The sequence below is a fragment of the Stegostoma tigrinum genome, chromosome 1 (genome assembly GCF_030684315.1).
Source record: "Stegostoma tigrinum isolate sSteTig4 chromosome 1, sSteTig4.hap1, whole genome shotgun sequence".
NCBI classification, from domain to species: domain Eukaryota; kingdom Metazoa; phylum Chordata; class Chondrichthyes; order Orectolobiformes; family Stegostomatidae; genus Stegostoma; species Stegostoma tigrinum.
The window spans coordinates 107,445,691-107,472,245 of NC_081354.1; the positions used below are offsets into that span (position 1 = coordinate 107,445,691).

General features: G+C 42.0%; 1 protein-coding gene across 11 annotated transcripts in view; it reads right to left on the bottom strand.

Moving 5' to 3' along the window:
* lnx1 (ligand of numb-protein X 1) overlaps window positions 1-26,555 on the bottom strand; it is a 195,278-nt gene that overhangs the window by 115,177 nt on the left and 53,546 nt on the right. For 3 of the 11 annotated variants that reach the window (XM_048525324.2, XM_059647800.1, XM_048525613.2), the window contains one exon: window positions 10,537-11,008. In XM_048525324.2, the coding sequence (XP_048381281.1) occupies window positions 10,537-10,901 (365 nt within the window). In that variant the 5' untranslated portion in view covers window positions 10,902-11,008. Of the gene's footprint in view, window positions 1-6,760; window positions 6,871-10,536; window positions 11,009-16,388; window positions 16,433-18,324; window positions 19,707-20,217; window positions 20,251-20,315; window positions 20,385-20,418; window positions 20,443-20,882; window positions 20,964-26,555 lie in introns of those variants that run through there. The other 8 variants (XM_048525262.2, XM_048525545.2, XM_048525765.2 and 5 more) reach the window with 8 other exon arrangements.

Here is a 26,555-nt window from a genome sequence, read left to right on the forward strand (position 1 = left end):
CTGCACAGAGTACTCCAGAAGAGGATTCACCAATGTCCTGTACAACCTGAACATGACATCCCAACTCCTATACCCAAAGGTCGGAGCAAAGAAGGCAAGTGTGTTAAATGCCTTCTTATCCACCCTGTCCATATATGATACAAATTCAAGAGAATTATGTACCTGACCCTTTGGTCTCTCTGTTGTACAATACTCTGCAGGGTCCTACCATTAACAGTATAAGTCCTGCCCTTGTTTGTTTTACCAAAATGCAAGGCCTCACGTTTATCCAAATTAAACTGCATCTGCCACTCCTCAGCCCACTGTCTCTTTTTAATCTTAGATAACCTTCTTTGTTGCCCACTATACCACTGCAGATTTGATTGGATCATCTGCAAACTTCCTAACCATGCCTCCTAAATTGATAGTGCTGCAGCAAGGATACTGTGCTCAGGGACATGCACCCAGTTTATGCATTGGACCAGGCTATATCTCCAAGGTCCTCGCTTGCTGTCATAGCATTCACTCACTGAGCCTAGACACACAGTACACCAGAGCCACCACGCTCCTATGACTCCCGTCTCGTCTCAAAGCTAAACAGCATGGGAAAAACAGGAAGCTGGTCACAGTCATCAGCAAGTGTCTGTCAAGTCAAAGGGAATAGTCTTCATTCAGGGGATCCCAAAACTCAGTAAAGAAGAGCCTCTGATACCACTCCTATGCCTCCTCAGAAGGGGTGGAGTCAGGATCTCTCCTCATCAGAAGTGAGGAGTCAAATGATGAGCAACACACGCTTTCTACCACATTGTGGGCTGTTTTCCTTCTGGACCGAAAGACAGGCAGGTATTGTGGGAGATGAAAGTGGGTTGGGACGGTTGGTGTAGCTGGGGAGTGGCCCCAAGTGAGTGAGTAGACAGCTCGGAGGGTCTGCTGGGTTAATGGCACTGAAGGTTGAGGTGGGTAACAGTGAGTGAGGAAAATGTTGTAGGCAGTATTGAGGGTGGTGGAGAATGACCTTGGTAGGGGGTAGGTACTGGAGACAGACAGTGGGGAATGCAACAAAGAGAAGATAGTGCCATTTACACTGGCAGAGTGGAGGTCATTGACCTTTCTCCTCCAGCAATGAATATTCCTCCAGATGGCCAAGGCTTCTTTACTTTGCGTTGCAGCTTTGGATCAGGTTGACATGACTTGGTGTTGTGGTCTCCTCTACTGGCCCTGGGGAAACAGGAGGTACCACTTTGGAACCACCCCATCCAGCTGGACCTCCCGGTTCCTGCCCAAAAACCAGGGAGCTGATTTTGCCATCTGTCATATTCAGGGCAGGTGTCAGTGATGGTGCATGCCCACACTGGATGGGCAGTGCTTGTCTGGGTTCTAAAGATGGCACAGACTCAAGCCTTTCAGATACCTGCTGAGTGGAGAATGGCGCATGGCAAGATGGGGTGGAAATTTGACCTGAGAGACATGACAGAGATGGGGTCAGTAGATAATGAGGTGGACTTGGTAAAACAGTGAGAACACTTGCTAGGCCTCAGGGCAAAAAAAACCCTCCAAAAAAATCAGTGCAACTTGGACTTGGCCAAAAGAAAAATGGAAGGTTCAGCCCATTGTGTCACTGTTGTTTCTTCGGAAGAGCTGTTCAATTTAGTCCCATACCCCAGCTTTCTCCTGATAATCCTATAGATTACTCCTTGTCAATACTGATTCAATTGCGTTTTGAAAGTCCTGTGGAATTTATTTCCATGTTTCTGTGAGGTAAAGTATTCCAGTCATTATGATGGAGGATAAAAACATGTCTCTTCACTTCTCTCCAGTTCACTTACCAATTAGCTTACATTACCACTTTGCTCACTGATCTATTTCTCCTGATTTTTCACAAAAACTTGACAATTCTGAACACCTGTTAAATTTCCTTTTAACCTTCTCTACTCTGAGCACAATTCCAATTTCAGTAACCCTGCCAATGATAGTTGAGTTTCTCATCCTGAGTGTCATCATGAAACATTGCATCCAAGGTCCCAGCATAGTTGCAAACATGCAGCACCCAGGCCTGCACACATTACTAGAGTAATGCATCATAAATGTTTACCAAATGTACGCACATGAACAGGCAAGTAATACAGGGATATGGACCATGTGCTCACTGACGTCTACTTCGCCAAGGCCAAACGCCAACTCTCTGATACCTCCTCCTACCGCCCCCGGATCACAACCCCACCCCTGAGCACCAAACCATCATCTCCCAAACCATTCACAACCTCATCACCTCAGGTGACCTCCCACCCACAGCCTCCAACCTTCTTGTTCCCCAACAGCGCACTGCCCACTATCTCCTTCCCAAAATCCACAAACCTGCCTGCGCTGGTCGACCCATTGTCTCTGCCTGCTCCTGGCCCACTGAACTCATCTCCACCCTTCTGGACTCCATTTTCTCCGCCTTGGTCCAGGAAGTCCCCACCTATGTCCATGCCACCACCCACGTCCTCCACCTCATTCAGAACTTCCAATTCCCCAGTCCACAACACCTCATTTTCACCATGGACGTCCAGTCCCTATACACCTGTATTCCGCATGCAGATGGCCTCAAGGCCCTAGGCTTCTTCCTGTCCCGCAGGCCCAACCAGTCCCCCTCCACCAACGCCATCATCCGCCTGGCCGAACTCGTCGTCACCCTCAACAACTTCTCTTTCGATTCCTCCCACTTCCTACAGACAAAGGGGGTGGCCATGTGTACCCGCACGGGCCCAAGCCATGCCTGCCTCTTTGTAGGTTATGTGGAACAGTCCCTCTTCTGCACCCACACAGGCCCCAAACCCCACCTCTTCCTCCGTTACATTGCTGACTGTATCGGCGCCGCCTCTTGCTCCCAACAGGAGCTCGAACAGTTCATCCACTTCACCAACACCTTCTACCCCAACCTCAAGTTCACCTGGGACATCTCCAACACATCCCTCACCTTCCTGAACCCCTCTGTCTCTATCGCAGGCAACCAGCTGGAAACTGATGTCCATTTCAAGCCCACTGCCTCCCATAGCTACCTAGAATACACCTCCTCCCACCCACCCTCCTGCAAAAATTCCATCCCCTATTCCCAATTCCTTTGTCTCCACTGTATCTGCTCCCAGAATGAGGCATTCCACTCCCGCACATCCCAGATGGCCGCGTTCTTCAAGGACTGCAACTTCCCCCCTGCAGTGGTCGAGAACGCCCTCGACCATGTCTCCTGCATTTCCCACAACACATCCTTCACACCCCGCCCCCGCAGTAACCGCCCAAAGAGAATCTCCCTAGTCCACACATACCACCCCACCAACCTCCGGATACAACACATCATCCTCCGACACTTCCGCCATCTACAATCTGATCCCACCACCCAAGACATTTTTCCACTCTCTCCGGGACTCCCTTGTCTGCACCACACTACCCTCCAACCTAACCCGGCACCTTACCCTGCAACCACAGGAAGTGCTACACTTGCCACCACACCTCCTCCGTCACCCCCATCCCAGGCCCCAAGACGACTTTCCATATCAAGCAAATGTTCACCTGCACATCTGCCAATGTGGTATACTGTATCCGCTGTGCCTGTTGTGGCTTCCTCTACATTGGGAAGGCTTGGGGACCGCTTTGCAGAACACCTCCACTCGGTTCGCAATAAACAACTGCACCTCCCAGTCACGAATCATTTTAACTCCCCCTCCCGTTCCTAAAACGACATGTCCATCATGAGCCTCCTGCAGTGCCATAATGATGCCACCCGAAGGTTGCAGAAACAGCAACTCATATTCCGCTTGGGAACCTTGGGGACCAATGGTATCAAGCTTCACAACTTCACAAGCTTCAAAATCTCCCCTTTCCCCACTGCATCCCAAAACCAGCCCAGCTCGTCCCCTCCTCCCTCGCCTGTTGTTCTTCTCACCTATCCCCTCCTCCCACCTCAAGTCGCACCTCCATTTCCTACCTACTAACCTCATCCCGCCTCCTTGACCTGCCCATCCTCCCTGGACTGACCTATCCCCTCCCTACCTCCCCACCTATACTCTCCTCTCCATCTATCTTCTCCTCTATCCATCTTCGGTCCGCCTCCCCCTCTCTCCCTATTTATTTCAGAACCCTCTCCCCATCCCCCTCTCTGATGAAGGGTCTAAACAAAACATCAGCTTTTATGCTCCTGAGATGCTGCTTGGCCTGCTGTGTTCATCCAGCTTCACACTTTGTTATCTCGGATTCTCCAGCATCTGCAGTTCCCATTATCTCTGCAACCAGGTGGAATTAGTTTAGAATGGCATCATGGTTGGCACAGACATGATGGGCCAAAAGACCTATTCCTGTGCTTTACTGTTTGACTCCCTTACTAGTCTGCTCTGTGTCATTTCTCTCTCCTTTTACAACCACCTGAAAATAATGATATTTAAATTACTTTGTTTCTCTGTTGCTCATCCCAAAGTTCATCACCTCATATTTGCATTTTGAATGGCATCGGTCCCTTCCAGCAGTCCTCTTCAAGCCTTTGACTGTGCACATCTCTACTTCCTACATTGCCAAGCTTTGCATTAAACACAAATTTGGCAATTATTTTCCTTAAATCAAGGTCAACACTATTCATGTACAACAGGAAAAGCAATGGCTTTACTTCAGACAACGGCTAACACAGCATGCATGCGTTAGTTTTGTGGACCGATATTCTTTGGAGAAACAGTCTTGAGTGATGCTGCATGGGCAAATGAAGTTAAAACAGTGGCTGTGCAGTAATGCTTGTGCTGATGAGTGCATCGTAGAAGTGTCAATTGAGAGAAATCTGAACGTTTCAGAACAAAATCTTCAGCTGTAATGTTAGTACATTCAGAATATTTGCGGTAAAGATCAAAGGAGAATATGACAGGAGTAATTATGATCAGGAGACAGGCAAAGGAAAAGATGTTTGAGAAAAGACTAAAAAGGAGAACAGACACAATAGAGTAAGACAAAACCACAATCACCAAACAACACAAATACTGTGCAGCAGGAAAGCAACTGGGCCAACGTTGTCTGATTGCTGAAGAAAAATATTTACCACTGCTCTCAGCTATTGTTGAGAACCGGTCAACGAAGCTGCCTGATAGCTGGATAAATACTTTAAGTAGCACTTCCATTGGAGGTATTGGAGAATCAAGAATAGGATGTTGAAGGAGTGTAAGCTGTGGCAACAGTACAGACTTCTCTTGTCCTGTTAGACAATGGCTGCTTTAATCTGCATTTCTCCCCCTCTTTGCCGGTTGCCACGTCTCTCTTTGCCTATCATTCTGGCCCCTTGCTCTGTGCCAGATCCCATCCACTGCATTTATTCTCCCGTTTTCTCATCAGTGCCATGAGTCAGGAGCCCCTCCTGAGTGCAGCAAGTACCTCCCGTCCCAATGCAAACACATGGACCTCCTTTTCCTCAACAACCTGCCTCCACTCAAACCAGGCCTTTGCCAAATCTCAGGCGTTCTTACACTCCCATCACTGCCACCATATCTCAACAAGGATACTTCAAAATAATAATTCTTTAAAACCTCAGCAGTCTTGTTCCTACGTAAACCTCAGTGACTGGTATCATCCTCACCTTACATTTCTTTCATTTCTCCAATTCTGGACCTCTTTTGGTGGCCTACTCAATTCATGGATAATTTTTCAGATAATACCCTCCTACACACTTAAACACTTGGCTACATTAGCTCAGAAGGCTGTGTGGGTAATGACTTTTCTATGCAGCAACATTGAAAAACCTGATAGCCCCAACACGTTAAATGCAGTGAAGAATTGACGCATTCCATTTACTACTTTATAAAAATTGGAAATCTTTCAGCTTCAAGCATAAATACAAATAAATGTACAACAGTGCTGTACCTTACACATATATTGAGTATAAGCAGGACAAATGTGAGAAGGTGAAAGAATGTCAGACGAGAAGCAGAGACATTGAAACATTCCGAAGAACTGCAGATCAAGAATTTCTGAGGAAGGGTCACTCAACCCAAAACATTAACTCTGATTTCTCTCCATAGATGCCACCAGACCTGCTGAGCTTTTCCAGCATTTCTACTTTTGTTTCTGGCATTGAAATACTCAGTAGTTCAGGCAGCATCTGTGCAATCAGAAACAGATACACTCCCATAACCCGTTCTATGGGCTCAGACCCACAATGTAGTGCTGACATTGGGACTTTCTCTTCGAAAAAGATCCTTGCTTTTAGATATTTCTCTCTTCAAAATACACTGCTGCACCTGAGTATTTCCTGTATTTTCTGTTTCCTTGACATTGCCATAGAATCCCTGCAGTGTGGAAAGCAGGCCATTCAGTCCATCGAGTCCACAATGATCCTCTGAAGTGCATCTCACCCAGACCCATCAACCTCCATCCTACTCCAGTAACCCTGCACTTCCCACAGCTAATCCACCTATCCTGCACATCCCTGGACACTATGGGAAACTTAGCATGGCCATTTCACCTAACCTGTACATCTTTGGGCTGTGGGAGGAAACCGGAGCACCTGGAGGGAACCCACGCAGACACAGGAAGAATGTGCAAAACTCCCCACAGTGTCGTGAATCAAACCTGGAACCCTGGCGCTGTAAGGCAGCAGAACTAATCACTGAGCCATCATGCGCCCCGTATGAGATTTAAATAATTATCAACATCCAAATACCATTCTTGGTTGTATTACTACTTAACAGCAAATTACTTCATGCTGTAAAAATGCTGAGTAAACTCACTTTTCACTATAACACAAGTTATGGGACTATTTTGTAGTACTTACTGCTCCATGTACAGAAAGTGTACGCTGTCAACACTGCCAATGCAGTTAGCAGGATTTAGCCAGGGCAAAGCCAGCAGCAAGAGAGCTTTCATTCTCAAAGGATCAATGCTGATATTATGCTCTGTAATATACTTTGCCTCTCCAAAAAGGGCTCACATAGTCCAGTCCGACTGTAGCACAAATCACTTCCTGTTTTACAGCTCAACATCATGTCTGCCTGAAGACTGGTCCTCTTGACTTAAATCTCTTCAAAACTAAGCTGGGCAAAACATCATTGAAATGTAAGAAGATTACTGAGTTTGATCGTCTGCTGGTTGGTTGGAGGCGGTGATCATGTAGAAAATCTGTTTGGGTTCTGACAATTCTGCACAATTCAACAAGGTAACGAGGTAAATAGCAGTGCTCAAGTCACCAAGTCTTATATATTTAAGTTAGGTCATACTTAGAAATAATGAGCTACCATACTTCACGAACACAACAGTGCTTTTATCCCTGCTTGTACTGTCAATGATTACAGCCTTAATATTAACACCCTCATCGCAAGTAGGACGGGGTCAGGAGACAATTAAAGAGAAAGTGCAAAATCTGAGTCACGCCTCAACTCTAGAAAAGGCAAAGGGTATGTACACAAAGGTGACAGGATTCACCATGTGATGTGTCCCATTGTGGTGAAAACAATTAATTCATCATTTTAAATCAGGTTCCCACGGTATTATTGACAGCCCAATTTAACTATAATAGTTACTTGGTTTTCCCAGGGTTCAGTACAGCTAGAAGTGAAAAAGTTGGGAGATGATAGTTCAAGAAGATAAATACTCTTTACAGAACCCTTGTGGGCCCACAGGAACAGGAATGCACTATTTGGCCCCTCCAGGAAGCTGCTGACTTCCTGCCCTCCATTGCCAGAATTCCCCACTTCTATCCCCAGATTACTAGTTGTTATCTGACCACCACACCCCCAATCTTCAAGCCCCAGTCCCTCCCTCCCTCACGTTGACAGCTTGCTCCTTTACGCTGCCCCAGTTCACAGAATCATTGAATCCCGACAGTACAGAAGAGAGGCCATTTGGCCCATTGAACCTGAATCGACCTTCCAAAGAGCATCCCATCCAGCCCCACTCCTCATGGGGTCTTTTCCCACGGCTAGACCACCTAACCTGCATATCCCTGGAGACTATGGGGCAATTTTTAACACAGTTAATCCACCTAAGGCACACATCTTTGGACTGTGGGAGGAAACTAGAGTATCAGGAGGAAACCCGTTAGGTCACAGCGTGGGTATGCAAACAACATACAGATAGTTGCCCAAGGCAGAAATCAAACTCATACTGGCACTGTGAGGCAGCATTGCTAACTCCTGTACCATTGCGCCATTCAAGATTGTGGGTTTGTTCTATTGTACTCAATATTCCCATGGTACAGATACCATAGGAGTCAACAAACAGAAACTAGTATGGCCCTATAACATTTTAACAGGCCTGCTATTCTGTCAGTTTAATTCAATGCATTTGGGAGGTGATGGTCTAATGGCATCATTGTTGGACTATTGACCCAGATAAAGTTCTGGGGACATGGGTTCGAACCCCGCCAAGGCAGATGGTGGAATTCAAATTCAATAAATATTTAGAGTCTAATGATGGTTATGAATCCATTGTTGATTGTTGGGGAAAAATCCACCTAGTTCACTAATGTCCTTTAGGGAAGGAAACTGCCTTCCTTACCTGGTCTGGCCTACATATGACTCCAGACTCTCAGCAGTGTGGTTGTCTCTGAATTGCCCTCTGGGAAATTAGGGATCAAGAATAAATGCTGCCTAGCCAGTGATGTCCTCATCCCATGACTGAATAAAAAATAATTTTTGTCTGTGAATCACAAGATTTGGGTTTCAAACAACATGCACAATTTAAATATGTAGAGAAACACATCATTAAAGTACTGAGAGGGTGTAATATTTTAAAGTATATCTTTCGGAGGAAATCTATTAAATTGAAGACTCATAAGCCTGTTTTGACAATATGTGGAGAAAAGCAGGAGCTGGAGAGTTCAACCTGTATCAGCAAATAGATATAGTCACTAATCAGCAGTGGGACCTGGTTGATTGTCACATTTGTCTACCTAACAAAGTCTAACTGCAAAAAGCAAGTCAAAACAAAAGAATTTTAACTGGTTTCTGATTCCCTCTGGTTGTTCTAGAAATCCCTGCGTAATATGTTGCAATTAAGCTATGTATTTTGAAAAGCTAATGACTGTACTAAATAGCCCATAAAAATAATTTCTGCATATGTGTTAACTAGTGCATTGCAAAGAGAAAATTAAACTCTAGATGGCAATAAATAATTAAAGTGTCTCCCACTGGCTAGCACCATGTCTGCAGTGTGGTCTCTGATGTCTGACATAGAAGCCACAGAATTGCACGATTTTGCCACTGCCTAGCCTTTAATATTGAAAGGCAGTCTGGGAATTTGGGAGTTACAATCATTGTCATAGTCCAGCTAACTAAATTATTTCCCACATCCACTTATCTCTGATGAGCATTTTGTTTCCTTTTAGGATGGTCACTGGATTTACACCAAAAGGTGTTCACATAAAATGTGAAGAATAAAACTGAAATATAAAACTGCCTTCAATGTTTAACTGGTTGAAAGAATTTCAGAGTCTGCTGACCTCTGTGGTTGTGTTAAGATGAAAAAGCAGCTGCCACTAATTTAAGTGTAGGTCCATTTTGGAAACAGAACACAGGACTGACAGTGTAAAACAAAAAGAAATGTTGACACCTCGAGAGCTGGATGTAGTTGTAATAAAATGAATCTTTCAACATGGTAGGCTCCTTTAGTTTAGTTACAATACTCAAGCGGCCAAAAACCAGCTTGATTCTTCAAAATATACCAGGATATATTTCAATGAAATAGTTGCAGTGGAGCCAACAGCCTAGGGGATAAACCAAGGCATTGAATTCAGTCTAAATACTAACATCTTGTGGGACTGATCAAAGAAATATTTGATTGACTGTTCTTTAGGTACTTAACAGGAGTTAGTTAAATGTTACTGAATCCTTCTGAGAGATCGAAGTCAGAGAGCACCCTACATTAAACTGGACAAAAACAAAACAAATCCAATCAATGCTATTGACTGCAATAAGTAGAAGCTAGATTGTCTCGTGCACTTTTGAAAGGCTAATTTTGATGAGGGGGAATAAATAAGAAAATAAACATATGTACAATCTTATTAAAAGGGTTGTGGCTCATTTTATTTCAGACAATACTAACATAACTTCAACAAGTCTTTGTTGTAGAATATTGTGACATAGGATTCCACAATGGAAGATCATGAAATTTAAATTAAATGGAAGTCTGGAATCAAAAGACAGCCTAGAGACAACCATCTAATGACCGCCAATTCTTGTGAAAACCCATCTGGTCGCTTAGGGAAAGAATTCCACCGATCTTCCCTGGTATGGCTTATATGTGACTTCAGTACCATGGAAGTTCCTCCAGTTCCACGCTGTGTTATCTCTGACTCCAGCATCGGCAGTTCTTACTATCTCCAGTATCATGAATGTGCGATTACCACAGGGCAGTTAAGAATAGGAACAGACAATAATGGCTGACCCAGCCAGCCACAGACACATCACATGAATAAGAAAAAAAAAGTGAGATTTTCTTGGTCAACCAGTAGTTTTGCAACTCAATTGACAAATTGGTTGTAATCTCAACACTAGATTAATTTCTTCATTAATTTTTCTGAGTTATATTTCTGCAAAAGCCAAGCGTACTTACTTGCGACGAAGATGAAGTTCTACTTCGCAGCGCTGCATTACTTCAGTGCAGTGTTCTTTAAATGGACAGGCAACCATTAATTTATCCAGCAGCTTCTGCACTAGGAAGCTTGATTTCTTGCACACCTTCATACACAAGGGCTTCCTATCCATGGGACAGAAGTCTTTGGCCAATAGGAAATTAGTAAGGCATAACGTACAATAAGTGTGACCACATGGTGTATCCTGTGGTTGCACCAAAGGTTGGAGGCAGATGTGACATATGAGATCATCGTCGATTTCATCCTGGTAATCATATGAATGATTTTCCTGAGGAAGGTGCGGCTGTCCACAGCAAATACAAAGCGTCAGCACATCAGAATCCATATTGACTCCAGAAATCACTTCATCCAGCAATACTCAGGGACAGCAAGCTTCAAATAAACGTCAGCCAATTATGTAGATCACTGGGGTTTTCTGGTTAAATCCCACAACTGAAAGAAACACAGATAGAGACAATTAAACAACTGAAATTCTTCTTTCAGCAAATGATTAAAATCTTACGAAGTCAAATTTAGCTACAGAAAAATAATAGGTCAAACCGCTGCACATCAATGGGCCAATGAGAATAAAAGAGGATGTGCACTCAACGATATAGTAAGGCTGTTAGTTTGGAGGCAAGAATACAGTTCAAACAGGTTCATATTTGTTGGCACTCTCAGGTGCCTGAGGTTTCGGTTTTCAGCCACATTCAATGGCTGGACTGCAGTGTTTTGGCTGACAATTCAGAAGATTTGAGGCAGTACTACACTATTTGAACAATATATTTTTCTGTTGAGATATTAAACTGATGTCTTGCCCTACCCCACTATTTATATGAATGTAAATTTCATCTGCAACATCTGAAGAAAGGTAGGTATCATCTCATTGCCTTGACCAATACACAAATGTGCCAAAAATTGGCCTATTCTTTTTTTGCTGCATGCAGCATGGCACTTTTGTCTACATTATCAAGCAATTGCATTTCAAAATGTAATTCCTCCAGAATTGTTGGGGGAGGAATAGTTTAAATGAGGATATGCTGAAGACTGTGGATATACATCTCTGGAAATTTTCACACTTCATTTGATGCATTTTGAGTAGTTTTGAATCTCCATTAAAGACAACAACTGATTCTTACCCCTCTAACAAAAAAAATTCTCCTAAACCTACAGGGAAAAAAATTACCCTGCTTTTTAACATCAGAATCAAATTATTCTTGCTTACAATGTAGCATTTTCTCAGTAGCAGCTGGCAACCTGTTTCAGGGTAGAAAGTTTACTCAGTTTCTTTTTAAAGTTGGCACTCTATGTGCTCACACTCTACAACCTGCACTCTGTACGATCACTAGCCAATTCATGCTGGTATTTTCCTTTCAGGTCCTCAGTTAACACTGTCACTGCTCCTGCTCTTTCCCTAACTCACAGTTAATTCAGCTTCTCCCTCATTCTCCAGCACACAACTGAGGCTTGTGCATCTGGATGCTACGGTGATAATGCTGCACATTGCAGACAAGACTAGCTAATCCCTTGAGAATTCCTGCACAAAGTATGCAGATCTTTCCACAAGTAATAGCTATGTAGAATCCTCACAGTCTGGAAAGAGGCCATTCAGCCCATTGAGTCCACACCAACCCTCAGAAGAGCACCCCACCCAGAACCACCTTCCCCACCATATCCCAGTAACCATACATTTCCCATGGCTACTTCAGGGATGTTCAGGCTAGCTGAACACTATGGGCAATTCAGAATGACCTAAACTGCACATCTTTGGACTAGAAACTAAAGTACCCGGAGGAAAGCCACACAGACATGGGAGGAATTTACAAACTCCATGCAGAGAGTTGCCCAAGCCTGAAATCGAACCCGGGTCCCTGGTGCGGTGAGGCAGCAGTACTAACCACTGAGCCATGGCGCCACCAACAGTACAAGGTAATAGTGCTCTGTCTGGGAAGGCCCTCAGCAAAATTAGATTTGTTTGTAAGAGCAAGCACATGGAACCCACTCCTAAACCATGAATGTCCAAACATGGACTGATGATGTTTATGAGAGGTTACTGGTGAGCTCTTGGCACCAACAAAGACTGACCAATTTTAGATAAAAGAAGGGGTACATTAAAAAGACGACCAAATGCTCAATTTCCAACGGATTTCATTTACAAGTTTGCATGTGATCAGTTTATGAAGCAAAATCTTTGCATACAGATACGCGGGATGAGAAACAGATTACAAGGGCACGATATCAATAAAGTGATATTGACTCTTTGCTACATTGTTTCATAGAACAATTCCCAAGATCAGTATATAGAAAGGGGATCAGCAATACCACTAGTGGGATAACAAAGCCAGAATCATAATAGTGAGAATCAGAAAAGAAAACCAAAGTTATCTTTTACAGTTTGGTTAAGTACATAATACATTGCAGTTTGAATCTTTACCAATAACCACCATGCCATATTGACAGAGTGGAGGCAACCACCTTGTCCAAATGTAGATAAGAACAGGGCCTGCCTGAAAAACTTGCTACCAGATAGCGCCCAGAAATGTCTTGTTTTAATGACTTTTCAATAAACATTTGCTGTATGTAAACCTGGATTTTGCTTTTATGCTGGTATTGTGATCCTCCCTGAAAGAGCTCTTGAAATCTGTCTCAACCTGTCAAGGTGAAACTAAAATATGTTGTTTATTTCAATTCCAATTGGAAATCTTCCTCAGGCCTGCCTGCACAGGAGTTGAAACTTTTACTCATCATTTGATACAAGAAAGCAGAATCCCAGTGAACAATGTTTCAGTATGTACTATACACAAAACCACGAATCTTTTTCTGTATGCATTGTTCATGGGACTTCAAAACAAAATCAAGCTTACCCTTATAATTTCTTGACATGGTTATGTGGTAAACCAACATGGTTTCTACAATTTGCAAACTAAAAGAAATTGACTCATGAATATGTGGATCTCAGTTCTGAATGGCCTGAAATAGTAGCTTCACAGATGGTACTAGTTTCTCTTTTTATGTCAGACTTCCAGCATGCAGTATTTTGCCTTTGGAGTGGTATATAATTTACTGCCATTGTTCTTCCAGGAATACCTTCCTCAAAGGTATTTTCTTGTTTCCTTTTCGACAGGATTTGCTATTTGTTTTCATCATCTACTTTCACTGGTTTCTTATCCCCCAGCTGAAATGCTGGGCAGGGTTTCTACTCTGAGGTGCAGGCTGGTTGTCAGGCAGGTGATCTTGCAACTTCACCCCATTGCCTGGCATGACCATCTGGCAACGTGTTCCTGTCTCTGGTCCCATCTCAGGGATGTGGTATCTGAGAGGTGATGGCTACTCACCAAGTGGAAGTTAGCTTTCCACATCCCATCTGGATCTAGACTGGTTTAATTGTGAACCCCATTAATGTAGAAAACTGCCAAGGTATGTCATGTCCACAAAAAGGACGACAAATCCTGTACAGTCAATTACAACCATAACACCATAAGATCAAAGAGTAGAGCAGTAGAAATAGGCCATTTCGCCCATCAAGTCTGCACCTATTCTCAATCAATCATCGGTAAAGTGATGGAAGGTACCATGAACAGTGCCATCAAGTGGCACTTACTCAACAATAATATTCAGTGATGCTCAGTTTACATTCTACAAAGGTCACTCAGCTCCTGACCTCACTACAGACTTGGTCCAAACACGGGTAAAGGAGCCAAATTCAAGAGATGGCATGAGTGACTGCCTTTGACATCAAAGGTGCATTTTACCAAAGGTGGTATCAATGAACCTTCACAAAACTAGAGTTGATGGAAATCATGGAGAAATTCTCTGCTGGTTGGAGTCATATCTCTAACAAAGGAAGTTGCTTGTTGGAGGTCAGTCATCTCAGCTCCAGGGCATCTCTGCAGGAGTTCCTCAGGGTGGTGTCTTAGGTCCAACCATCTTCAGCTCTTTCATCACTGACCCTTCTTTTACCGTAAAGTCAGAAGTATGGATGTTTGTTGATGATTGCACAATGTTTAGCAACACCTCCAAATCCTCAGATACTGAAGAGGTTCACAATCAAAAACAACTTATCCTGGACAATATTCTGGTTTGGACTACCAAGTGGCAAATAACATTTGTGTCACACAAGTGCCAAGCATCAAATAGTGGCAAAGCTTGTGCATTTAATAGATGCTACTACACCTACTTGCCAAGTTTTCTGAGACAATATTTTCCAAACCTAGTGTCTATAATCCAGAAGGATATAGGGAATAGGTGCATGGGAACACCACCGACTGCATGACCTTCTCCAACCCACTCACCACCCTGACATGAAAATATATTGCCATCCCTTCACTACTGAAGAGTTAAAATCGTGGAATTCCCTTCCTTACAGCACTAGGGGCACAACTACACCCAAAGGAGTGCAACAGTTCAAGTTGGCAGCTCACTACCATATCCTCAAGGGCAGGAAAAATTGAACAACAAACACTAGCATAGACAAAGATCTTGGTATCCCATAAATTCACTTTTAAAGCTTTTGACTTTGAGTCAGTGGGTTTAAATTCAAATTCAGAGCTAGAACACATAGCCTAGGCTGGCCCCTAAAATGTTTTTCTTCTGATGATTGCTACGTTTGCTGTGTTTTTTGGATGTTAATCAAGGTTTCATCCTTCTGTCGAGCTAGGCATCTATCTTATTACTCAATTCACGGAACAGCATGGAGGTCTGGCCTTGATCTTGCCAAATATTCCTCCCCTGAGTGAAAACACCAGAAATGGCTAACTGGTCATTTACCCCTTTTGATATCTGTGTGACTGGGTGCATGAAAGCTTGATGCATTGTTCCAATATAACACCAGTGTGTGTACTTCAAATGTAATTCATTGGGTGTACAATCCTTTGAAATATCCTGAAGTTATGTTTCCAAGGTACCTATGTTGTTTACTAGTCTTCAATGCCATATGTGAATCAATGATTCATTTCACCTCCAAGGCAGATGGTTGTAGGTTTGAGACCAACTCGAGATAGTTGAGTCCCATAATCCAGGGTGGCAATCCCCAGTGCCAGCACAGTGCATTATCAGAGGACCAGCATCTTGGAGCACTGAGCTGTCAGAGGCAGGTAGAACACTCTCTTAGGTGGATGCAAATCATCTTATGTCATTATTGGAATTACAGCAAGGCAGCTCTTGTAATCCTGGGACCAATATTTGTCATTCAACCACATCACACAAAATAAAGCAAATTATCTGGTTGTTTAGGTTGTTATATTTCCAGGACCTTGCTGTGCACAACTTAGCTTCACTATTTTCTGCATTATGACACTGATTGCATTCAAAGGTTCTTCATTGTCTGAAGTAATTTAGAACATTCCAGTCTGGTGAAGCACTGTATAAATACAAGTTCAAGCAAGTTTTTTACCTTTCCACATTCTCTAAGTGATATAACATCTGTATAAGTTTAGAGTGACTTCAAGTTCGAACAGTCATCATAATTCTTATATTTATATGGCTTTGAATATTTAGAAGGGTGTTTTCTTTTTCTTTTAGCATTGTATTCCCTCATTTAAACCAGCATCTTCAATGTGATTATTAACTTGTTCAGAAAAAGCATAAAATTGTTGAATTAATAAGAGCTCTGGGAGTTCATTCGCTACTGCAAACAGTCATGACATCATGAAGTAGGTAGAATTAACAGAAATTAAACTCAAAAATCAAATTTAAGTCAGCTAATTTAAGTTCTACTAATCCTGGACAAAGTAACAGATGTCAGGAATGATAGCCTTTCGAGCAAGTTGTCATACGGAGAGAGTTTGCTGTGATGAAGTTGCAAGTTGAAACAAACTCAATCATCGTAACTTACCTATGCCCAGTGTCAGAAGCACAGTCCTTGGTGGAAAAAATAACAAAAAGCCTGTTCAAATGTTTGAATCCACTAAAGCAAATTGTGAATTCACTGTTGCTACACTCTTTTTACGTAAGAATGCCATTGGTTAAAAATGAAGTTGCCTGGGTATCAGCCAATTCAAACGTTTCCTTTCAAACATAATTGCAGGTTTTCACGGATTTTGATCCCACCCTAATATGTAACACTCACCTCAGAAGACTTTTGCACCCTGGAGACTCTCTAGCAGCGATGAGAGGCTCTTTTAATAAAAACCTCAAGGGCACCATGTACAAAAGGAAATGTTTGGAAAATCTCTCCATTTTATAAGCCATGTGGAAATGCAGATCACATTGTTTCGACACAAACAACACATATCTCTTCGAGTTCTTCTTTCCTTTCAGATAACAGGAGCATGTCCCAAAACAGGACTTTTGCCTTTTAAGACTTTTCCTGTTACGATAGATTTATGAGTCACTTCCAAACTTTTTCTTTTGTATTACCTGTATTTCAAGTTGTTATCCACAATGGGAACCATTCTGTAGCCAAACTCTATTCAGTTGTGTAATTAGGGAAGTGGAGTGAGTTTTAAACTAAAAAGTTAGGGCAAGGGATTAAATTTGGGAGGCTGCTGTAAATCAAAACTGTAGAAACGAGGCAAACAAGACGAAATAACCACATGAAGGGAGAAAGTAGAAATATAAGAGGCAATAACAGATGGGACAGGCGATTACAAAAAAATAAAAGCTCCATATCTGAACGTACATCGTAATGAAAACAGAACAGGGGAGATGTTAGCATAAACAGAATTAAAGCAGCATGAACTAATAACTATTACAGAGATGAAGCTTCAGGCTGGCATAGACTGGGACCAAATATTGCAAAAGATACATTCCATCTCGAAATAAAATAAAGTGTTTAAAAATAAAGTGTCACCCATTTCAGACAGAGATGAGAATTTTTTTTCCCCCCTCACAGAAGGTCATGAGTTTTTGTAACTCCCCCTCAAGAGTGATGGAAGTAGAGTCTCACGGATATTTTAAAAGGCAGAGGTAGATAGATTTACAATAATGAGAGGTAAAGTGTTAACAGGCCACCCAGTTACAATCACAACTTGTACATCTTTACCTCCCGGTCTGATTTCCAATGGCAAGGAGTTACTTTCCACATTATGTTGATGACTACTAACTTTAATTTGCACTGCTTCCCTTGACTACTCCACTAGTTAGGTGATATCAGTTTGATTCTTTGGCATTCATTCAGTTTTAATGACAGTCTACCAAATGTTAAGATAGAAGTTCTTGCCTTTCAGACCCATCACAAATAATGTACTTGAACAACCAATTCCAATCAATTTCTTGGTTATTCTCATTAGATGAGACTAGCTGCTATGCAGGCAAGGCATCCTCTAGGTCCTGGGGCATTTTGTGATAAAAAGTTACAAGTTAGTATTTTTTATTGATAACCAACCTCCCCTGCTCAACTCACTTCATCACAAAGTTCCTGTCAGTATTTCAACAAGGTCATTTGCCAAGCTTTCATCTGATTGATGACAAAACCCTCATTCTTTTCATGTCTTTGCCGGTTCCAGACTCAATTACCATAATCACATCTCACATTTGAATGCTTTTATTCCCATTTTTATGACAAATAATGATGATAAATTTAAAAATATGTTCATTTAGAAATTAAAATTTTTTAGCCTTGTGGAAACTGAATTGGATACTGAGAATGGATAAGGATGCAGCAGAGTGGGGATAGACCCATCGCTTCCTGCTGCATTCCTGCCTGCGACTTTGTTTGCCAGAGGTGGGCTGGGAACTGGGGCTGGCCACCTTCACCACTGAACTGGCAGGTAATCAGCCAGGATAAAAGCACATATAGGAACTATTCTGCGCTGCTGCCAGTGTTTCACCTGGAAAGGCAACCCTGTGGAGGCTCACAATGACATCCTGCACAGCTACCGGTGACTGGGCCTATGGAAGGGTTTCTTCTCCATCCCAATGTCTCCATGTGTTTTGGGAGTCTTCTTTACTGGCCAAAGGCCCTTGCAGTCTGAATCTGCCTCCGCAATGGCCACTAAACAGAATGATAACACAACAGCAATGTAATTGGGCTAATGATCCAGATGCTTGGATTAATGCTTTGGGGACAAAAGTTTATTCTTTACCACACCGACTGGAGCAATTTAAAAATATTAGTAAATTTAAGAAAAGGCTATCTCCCATCTAAGGTGCCCTCCAAGTTACTTACAAACCTGACTTGGACTATTTAAACAAAAAACTCTAGATCACTAATGTCAGCTGGAATTTAAATCTATTATCCTTATCCAGTTGACCTAGATATAACTCAAGACTCACAGTAATATCATTTACACACAAGTGCCTATGAAATAGCCTAGGAAGTCACCCGATTGTTTCAAACCAAAAACAGAAAAATTAAATAAGGATAAAGCTAAATGCAGGATCCAGCATGAACATCAACAGTAGAAAACGATAATGGCACACCCAGCCAGTCAACCCTCAAAGTCCTCCTCACTAATATCTGGGTACACATCCCAAAACTGTAGGAAAAGTAAGCAACCTGACACTGTCATTCATACACGGTATCCCTGATACCTCAGCCACCATCTTGGCTTATGTCCTATTCCATTGGGAGGGTACACCCAGGAGAGGTGATGGTGTCCTGGTAATGTCATTGGACTAGTAATCCTGAACTCCAGGGCACATGGGCTTAAACTCCAGCATGGTAGATGGGAAATATGAATTGAATTCACTGACAATTTAGAATAGATGGCTAGTTTGTTGGTGATTATGTAACCCATATCAGTTGTAGTAAAAACCCGAGTAATTCACCAACATCACTTAGGGAAGGAAATCTTTCATTCTTATCTGGTCTGGCCTATGTGTGACTCCAGGCCCACAGCATTGTGGTTAAATTTTAACTTCCCTCTGAATGATTAGGGATGGGTGACAAGTGCTGGCTTATTGATTGGGCTGACTGTAGCCCAGTGTCATGACAACAAATGGTCATGGGAGCCTCTCGCTGATTACAACTATTGCCTTTCTGCAGCTGATGACACGGTACTCCTCCATGTTGGACACAGCTTGGAAGCCTTCATAAAGTTAGTAAGAGCCCAAATCTACTCTGGGTGGGCCTTCAATGTCCAAATGTAGAATAGTTGCTTTACAATGGACAGGATCCTTACTGACATATTTGGCATACTAGGCTTATGGTGAGTAGTTTTTAAATGTTCTCTCAAGGGATGTGGGCATAGTTGGCGGACAACCATTTATTGCCTGTCCCTAGTTGCCCTCTTCAACAGCTGCAGTCCAAGTGCTTCATTGGGGAACCAAGAAATGGAAGAGCCTATTTAGTGCTGTCATTACCAATCTACCAGCCACAGAATACCATTAACTCTGGTTTTAAAAAAAAGCATGGTGTATAAATCAAGATATTGCAGAAACGTATGTCAAGGAACAATTAAAATTATGATATAAATTTTATGCACAAATATATTTCCTAAGGTACTTTTGCAAAGTTTAATTTAATAGGCTTTGAATCTCTTCTAATTGTTATGCAGCAAAGCTGATTAAACAGTGTATTTGGCTCAAATAACCTGACAGCAGCTACTTTACTATAATTCTTTTCTTACAAATAAAAAATAAATCTTCACTAGCAAATCTCTGGAGGCTCATAAGTGGAGACATTCAGAGTCACCAGGATCCAACAAATAGCTAAGATAATCTATAAATTTATAAGTGCAACAGATATCGACAGCTGATTTTAAATGTAGAGCAGACATTACACATGATGCAGTCATACTTTAAGAAGATAAACAACCCTATCAATGACAAACAGAACTTTAGAGAGTTAGCCAAGGCAAAAAAGGATATTGTCAAATACTTCGAATCTTCCCATCTGCTTGGTGATTTCTCAGCTCACTGTACAAAGTATATCGAAGTTTTTTTTGTCTGAAAAGCTAATATTCTTTAGTGATGTAAAGTACCTCAGGCCCCTCCTGAAAGCAACACAAACACTTCCTTTTTCTCCTCTCACAAATATGCAGGGAGCTATGAAGGTGCCTTTGTGTTTAGAAAAGCACTGGCCCTAATTGCTCATGCATGTCCAGTAAGCACTCAGTAACCTCCAAACTACCAAACAGTTTACTGCTCAGCCTTGGCCTCCTTGCTCTTGCACCCACTTCTTCATTGAAGCCACTTTTCCTTCACCACTTCTTCAGATTGTGAAGTCTGTTTTCAAAACAGGCTTCCTACTCCTCTGCTGAAAATATTGCCTCTGCAGAATACAATTTTTCATTTTAAAATATGCGTCAGTTCACTTGAGTTATCAACGAGTTGCTGAAAGCCAAATCTACGGGAGTAAATTACAGGAGTAGAAAATTAAAACCATCCATACAGCTTAATTCAGATTTTCTCATACAAGCACTGAATGGTTTTTCTTACAACTTACCCTTGTTTTCAACTCTAATCCAAAATAGATGATACAGAACACTTCTGTTGCTTTATCTTGTGGCATTACTGCTGGTAACAGTCACAAGCTCAATGCAGCCAAGAAATAGTTTTTCTTTGAAGGAGCCATAATATCAAATCTTTCCAAAAGCACAGAAGTAAACTTCCACCTTCAATGGAATCTCTACAGATATTCACTCTCATCCATCATTAATTTTACTATGTATATTCTATTAACCAATTGTTAGCTAGTAATATAAACACATCATGAAATTGTTAACAATCAGATTTAAATGGTGGGAGGGGATTGCCCAATCAGCTGGCATTCAAATATTTAAGGAACTATTAGGAGCTGGAACTTTCATAAACCCACGGCAGAGTCATTGTTTCCCACCTTCCACTTGCTAAAGAGCTACACTGCTGCGTGGGATAGAGAAACAGAACATGCTCCAGGCTTTCCACAATCACAGCACTGTTTCAGTGCAGAAAAACAGATCAGCACAATTAAAAGAGCTTCAATAAGTTTTGCACATGATCTGGCTATAGCAATGAAAATGGCATAAATTTGTAACTGTATAGATTTGTTTTGAATTAGGGACACAAGTTGTTTTGTGGGGAATGACAACCATTCCATTCAATTAGTTCAGTGACTTGAATTCTACCAAGCTCTGTCCTACAGCAATCAATAAAAAATGGTGAGGAAGAAGTTGAGCAAAATGACGAAATATATTTAAATGTGGATCGCACTATGCTGGTAACAATTGATGGCTGTAATAGCTGGAGAGCTGTATTTAAGTACCTTTCACATTGCAAAAACATACTCTTGATAATGTGTGCTCATCTGTAGACAGAGTTCATGCATGTGGATTTTCAGTTACCTTACAGAATTAGAATCAGAGAAAAGCTGATTGACAGGCAGAAAGACAGAAGAAGAAGTGAAGCGTAGACAACTAATAATTGAGCACAGAAAAAAAACTACAAAGAATACAACAGCAATTTTAATATTCCAGTACACAAATGCTTCCCCATAAGAGTATAGTGATTGAAATGAGGGCAGCCAAGTGGACTTCAGAATATTAGTTCTCTGATTGGAACTGTTAACCTGGTCCAATCAGGGAGACTTGGCAGACAGATATAAACAGTAGTGTCAGGAGTTCTGTTCACTCTGAGAAAGCTGGATCGGTGTGCTGACGATGTTGCCTGGACTGGAGCGATTCAGCTCTTCAGACAGACTAGACAGGCTGGGGTTGTTCTCCTTAAAGCAGGGAAGGCTTGTTGGGGGAATACCTGATTGCAGTGTACAAAGTTCTGAGGGTCATACAAAGGGTAGATATGCAGACACAATTCCCCTTACTAGAGGGGTCAATGAGTTAAGAGATGTGAACTTTCTAAAATGTCAATATTGTGCTCACAAACGCCAGTCTTTTTAACAATGGACTCTGAAACAATTTGAGAATGACTGCTGAGGTGCTCTGTAATATTCTCGGCTGGTCAACTAAGCTGCTAGCTTAACTTCCTGACACAGCAGTCCACTCAAAGAATTTTCTTCAAATGGTTGAATGCTATAGTCCTCATTAATTGTTCATGGAAAGGAATTCCAAGCACTTTCTGTGCTTTGTGATGGCCCTTCAGTCCTCGGAGGGACTACAGTTAGCTCACTTGCTTCCATAGATTTCAATATGCTACATGCAGGGAGAAGGGCATTTGTCAAGGCAAAACTCTCAGAAAATGACACAAGACAATCAAAGATCAATATTATGCTAAAGATTCAGTATACTAGAAAAGAAAAGATCAGAAAGGGCGGGAAGATCTGGGTAAGGTGTGATGAGAAGATGACAGATCTCCAATGTGGCGGTCAAACTAATAAGGTACATGCAACTCAGTTAATTGAGAATGATAGAACATAGAACAATACAGCGCAGAACAGGCCCTTCAGCCCTCGATGTTGCGCCGACCTGTGAGCTAATCTAAGCCCATCCCCCGACACTATCCCATCATCATCCATATGCTTATCCAAGGACTGTTTAAATGCCCCTAATGTGGCTGAGTTAACTACAGTGGCAGGCAGGGCGTTCCACTCCCTTACCAGTCTCTGAGTAAAGAACCTGCCTCTGACATCTGTCTTAAATCTATCACCCCTCAATTTGTAGCAATGCCCCCTTGTACAAGCCGACGTTATCATCCTCGGAAAAAGACTCTCACCGTCCACCCTATCTAATCCTCTGATCATCTTGTATGTCTCTATTAAATACCCTCTTAGCCTTCTTCTCTCCAATGAGAACAGACCCAAGCCCCTCAGCCTTTCTTCATAGGGCCTTCGTTCCAGACGATGCAACATCCTGGTAAATGTCCTCTGCACCTTTTCCAATGCTTCCACATCCTTCCCGTAATGGGGCAACCAGAACTGCACGCAATATTCCAAGTGAGGCCGCAAAAGCGTTGTGTACAGTTGCAGCATGACATCACGGCTCTGGAACTCAATCCCTCTACCAATAAAACCTAACACACCATTGGCCTTCTTAACAACACTATCAACTTGGGTGGCAACTTTCAGGGATCGATGTACATGGATACCAAGATCCCTCTGCACATCCACACTTCCAAGAATCTTTCCATTGACTCAGTATTCTGCCTTCCTATTATTCTTCCCAAAGTGAATCACCTCATATTTATCCGCATTGAACTCCATTTGCCACCTTTCAGCCCAATTCTGCAGCTTATCCAAGTCTCCCTGTAACCTGCAACATTCTTTCACACTGTCCACCACTCCACTGACTTTAGTGGAATCTGCAAACTTACTAACCCATCCACCTATGCCCATGTCCAAGTCATTTATAAAAATGACAAACAGCAGTGGTCCCAGAACAGATCCTTGAGGCACACCACTAGTAGCCGGGCTCTAGGCTGAATATTTTCCATCAACCACCACTTTTTGCCTTCTTACAGAAAGCTTGTTTCTAATCCAAACTGCTAAATCTCCCTCAATCCCGTGCCTCCGTACGTTCTCCAATAGCTTACCATGTGGAACCTTATCAAGGCTTTACTGAAGTCAAAGTGCACCACGTCAACTGCCCTACCTTCAACAACATGCTTGGTCACCTTCTCAAAAAACTGAATGAGGTTTGTGAGACACGACCTGCCCTTGACGAATCCATGATAGCAAAGTGTGATTATAAATGCAAAACTATCAGTATCTGGACAACTGATAGAAGCCAATGGTTTAAGATTCATGTTTGTAATTACAGCTATTGATTTCAAATTTACCGTAGATTAGAATTGTATTATCACCCTTTTCCAATGCGTCTTCTACAAATTAATCTACTCTCATTGTGCAATATTGGATCTAAAATAGCTTCAACCCTAGCTGGTGCTACTACGGACTGTTCCAGGAAACTGATCATGAAAACATTCTACAAACTAATCTTCCAGACTGCTTTTGTCATTTGGATTGGTCCAACCTAAATAAAGATAAAAATTTCACATGACAAATACATTGTGTTCACCACAAGCTCGAGTAATTTCTTGCCTAGTGCCCTTTCGAATGGCAAAACTATTGTTAGTGAGCCTACATACTACATCCACCAGCATTTTCTAATCTTGGACATTCCTAATCTCCACCACAGTGACCCTACAGCCTGATTTTCTGAACCAGGAGTCTTTTTCACTAATTCCCATATGTCATTTTTTTTTAAATTAGCGCTAACCCCATCTCTTTTTGAAATGTTGTGCAAGACAGATCATTTGTTTCCTAATTTTGGTCACTTGTAATTGCACCATAGATTAGATCTATACTATCATCATTTTTTGTTCCATGAGTTCATTTATTTCACATGATACTTTAACAATTTGAATGAAGGGATTGAAGGCATCCTTGCCAAGCTTGCAGATGACAGAAAGATAGGTGAAGGGACAGGTAGCATGGAGGGAGCGGAGAGGCTGCAGAGATACTTGGACAGGTGAGGGAAATAGGCAAAAAAGTGGTAAATGAAATACAACGTGGCCAAGAGTAAGGTTACTCATTTTGGTACGAAAACAGAGGGATAGACTATTTTCTAAAAAGGGGAAAGGCTTTGGAAATCTGAAGCATTAAGGGACTGGTGAGTCCTAGTTCAAGACTCTCAATGTTAACAAGTAGGTTCAGTTGGCAGTTAGGAAGACAATTACAATGTTAACATTCATTTTATCAGGGCGAGAATACAAGAGCAGGGATGTACTGCTGAGGCTCTTTAACGCTCTGATCAGACTACACTTAGAATATTGTGAACAGTTTTGGGCCCCTTGTCTAAGGAAGGATGTGCTGGCTATGGAAGGGATCCAGAGGAGGTTAACAAGAATGATCCCGCAGATGAGGGGTTTGTCATACAAGGAGCAGTTGAGGACCCTGGGTCTGTATTTGATGGAGTTTAGATGGATGGGAGGAGGGGATCTGATTGAAACATACAGAATGTTGAGAGTCCTGGATAAAGGGGACTTGGAGAAGGTGTTGCCAATAGTAGGAGAGACTGGGACCCAAGGACACAGCCTTTGAGAGAAGGACGACCCTTGGAACTGAGTTGAGGAGGAATTTCTTCAGCCTGAGGGTGGTGAATCTGTGGAACGTATTGCTGCAGAGGCTTGTACAGGCCAAGTCGCTGAGTGTATTAAAGGCAGAAATAGAAAGGCCTTTATTGTAAGGGGATCAAGGGTTATGGGATGAAGGCAGGGGAATGGGGTTGAGAAACTTATTAGCCATGATTCAATGGTGGAGCAGACTTGATGGGCTAAAGGCCTAATTCTGCTCTGATATCTTATGGTATAACACAGACCACCAGTTAAAAATAAATAAATAATCTTTCATTTAAGACTGAGATGAGCAGAAATTGTCTTTGCTTACAGGGTAATTAGTCTTTGGAATTCCAGAGAGAGGAATGGAGGTTGGGTCATTGCATCATATTCGAGACTTGGTTTAACAAATTTTTGATCAACAAGGGAGTCGCAGGTTAGAAAATGGAGGCAAAGCCAGAATCAGATCAGGCATGATCTGACTAAATGGTGGAGCAGGTTGCCAATTTTTGGAATTGCAATGAGTAATGAAGTAAAGCCAATATACTAATTCCAGAGGACAGGCCCTGCACTTACATATAATATTGTATCCTTTACATCTTCAAGAAATCTCAAAGCTCTTCTCAATCAATTATTATTTTCTGAAATTGAGTCAATTTTGGTTTTATTCATAAAACAAGCACAATTTGTACAAGAGAATTCTCCAAAAATAATCTGTTAACTTGGAAGTAGAGGTTAACCAGGAGACTCAACTTCATTAACGATCTTTGTATGATGCCTTGACATCTTTTATATCCACCAAACAGGTCAGACCTGGTTTATGTCTCATTCAAATGGAGAAATTTCCAGCAGTACAAAATATTCCCATGGCACTGCATTAAATCTCAGCTTGAATTACATACTTAAGTGTCTGGAGTGAGGTTTGCAACTGTAACTTTCACAGTCAGAACTAGCACATTCCCAATATTGTCAAGCTGACATTTATATTTTGTACCTCCCTGTCATTTTAACCTCAAAAAGAGTGACTGCAACATATTACAAAAAAGTAACTTCACATAAAAGACTAACTCGTCTTGCCTGAGAAAGCTCCTTAAGCAATAAATTGTGCAAGATATATTTCCAGTCTAGATAC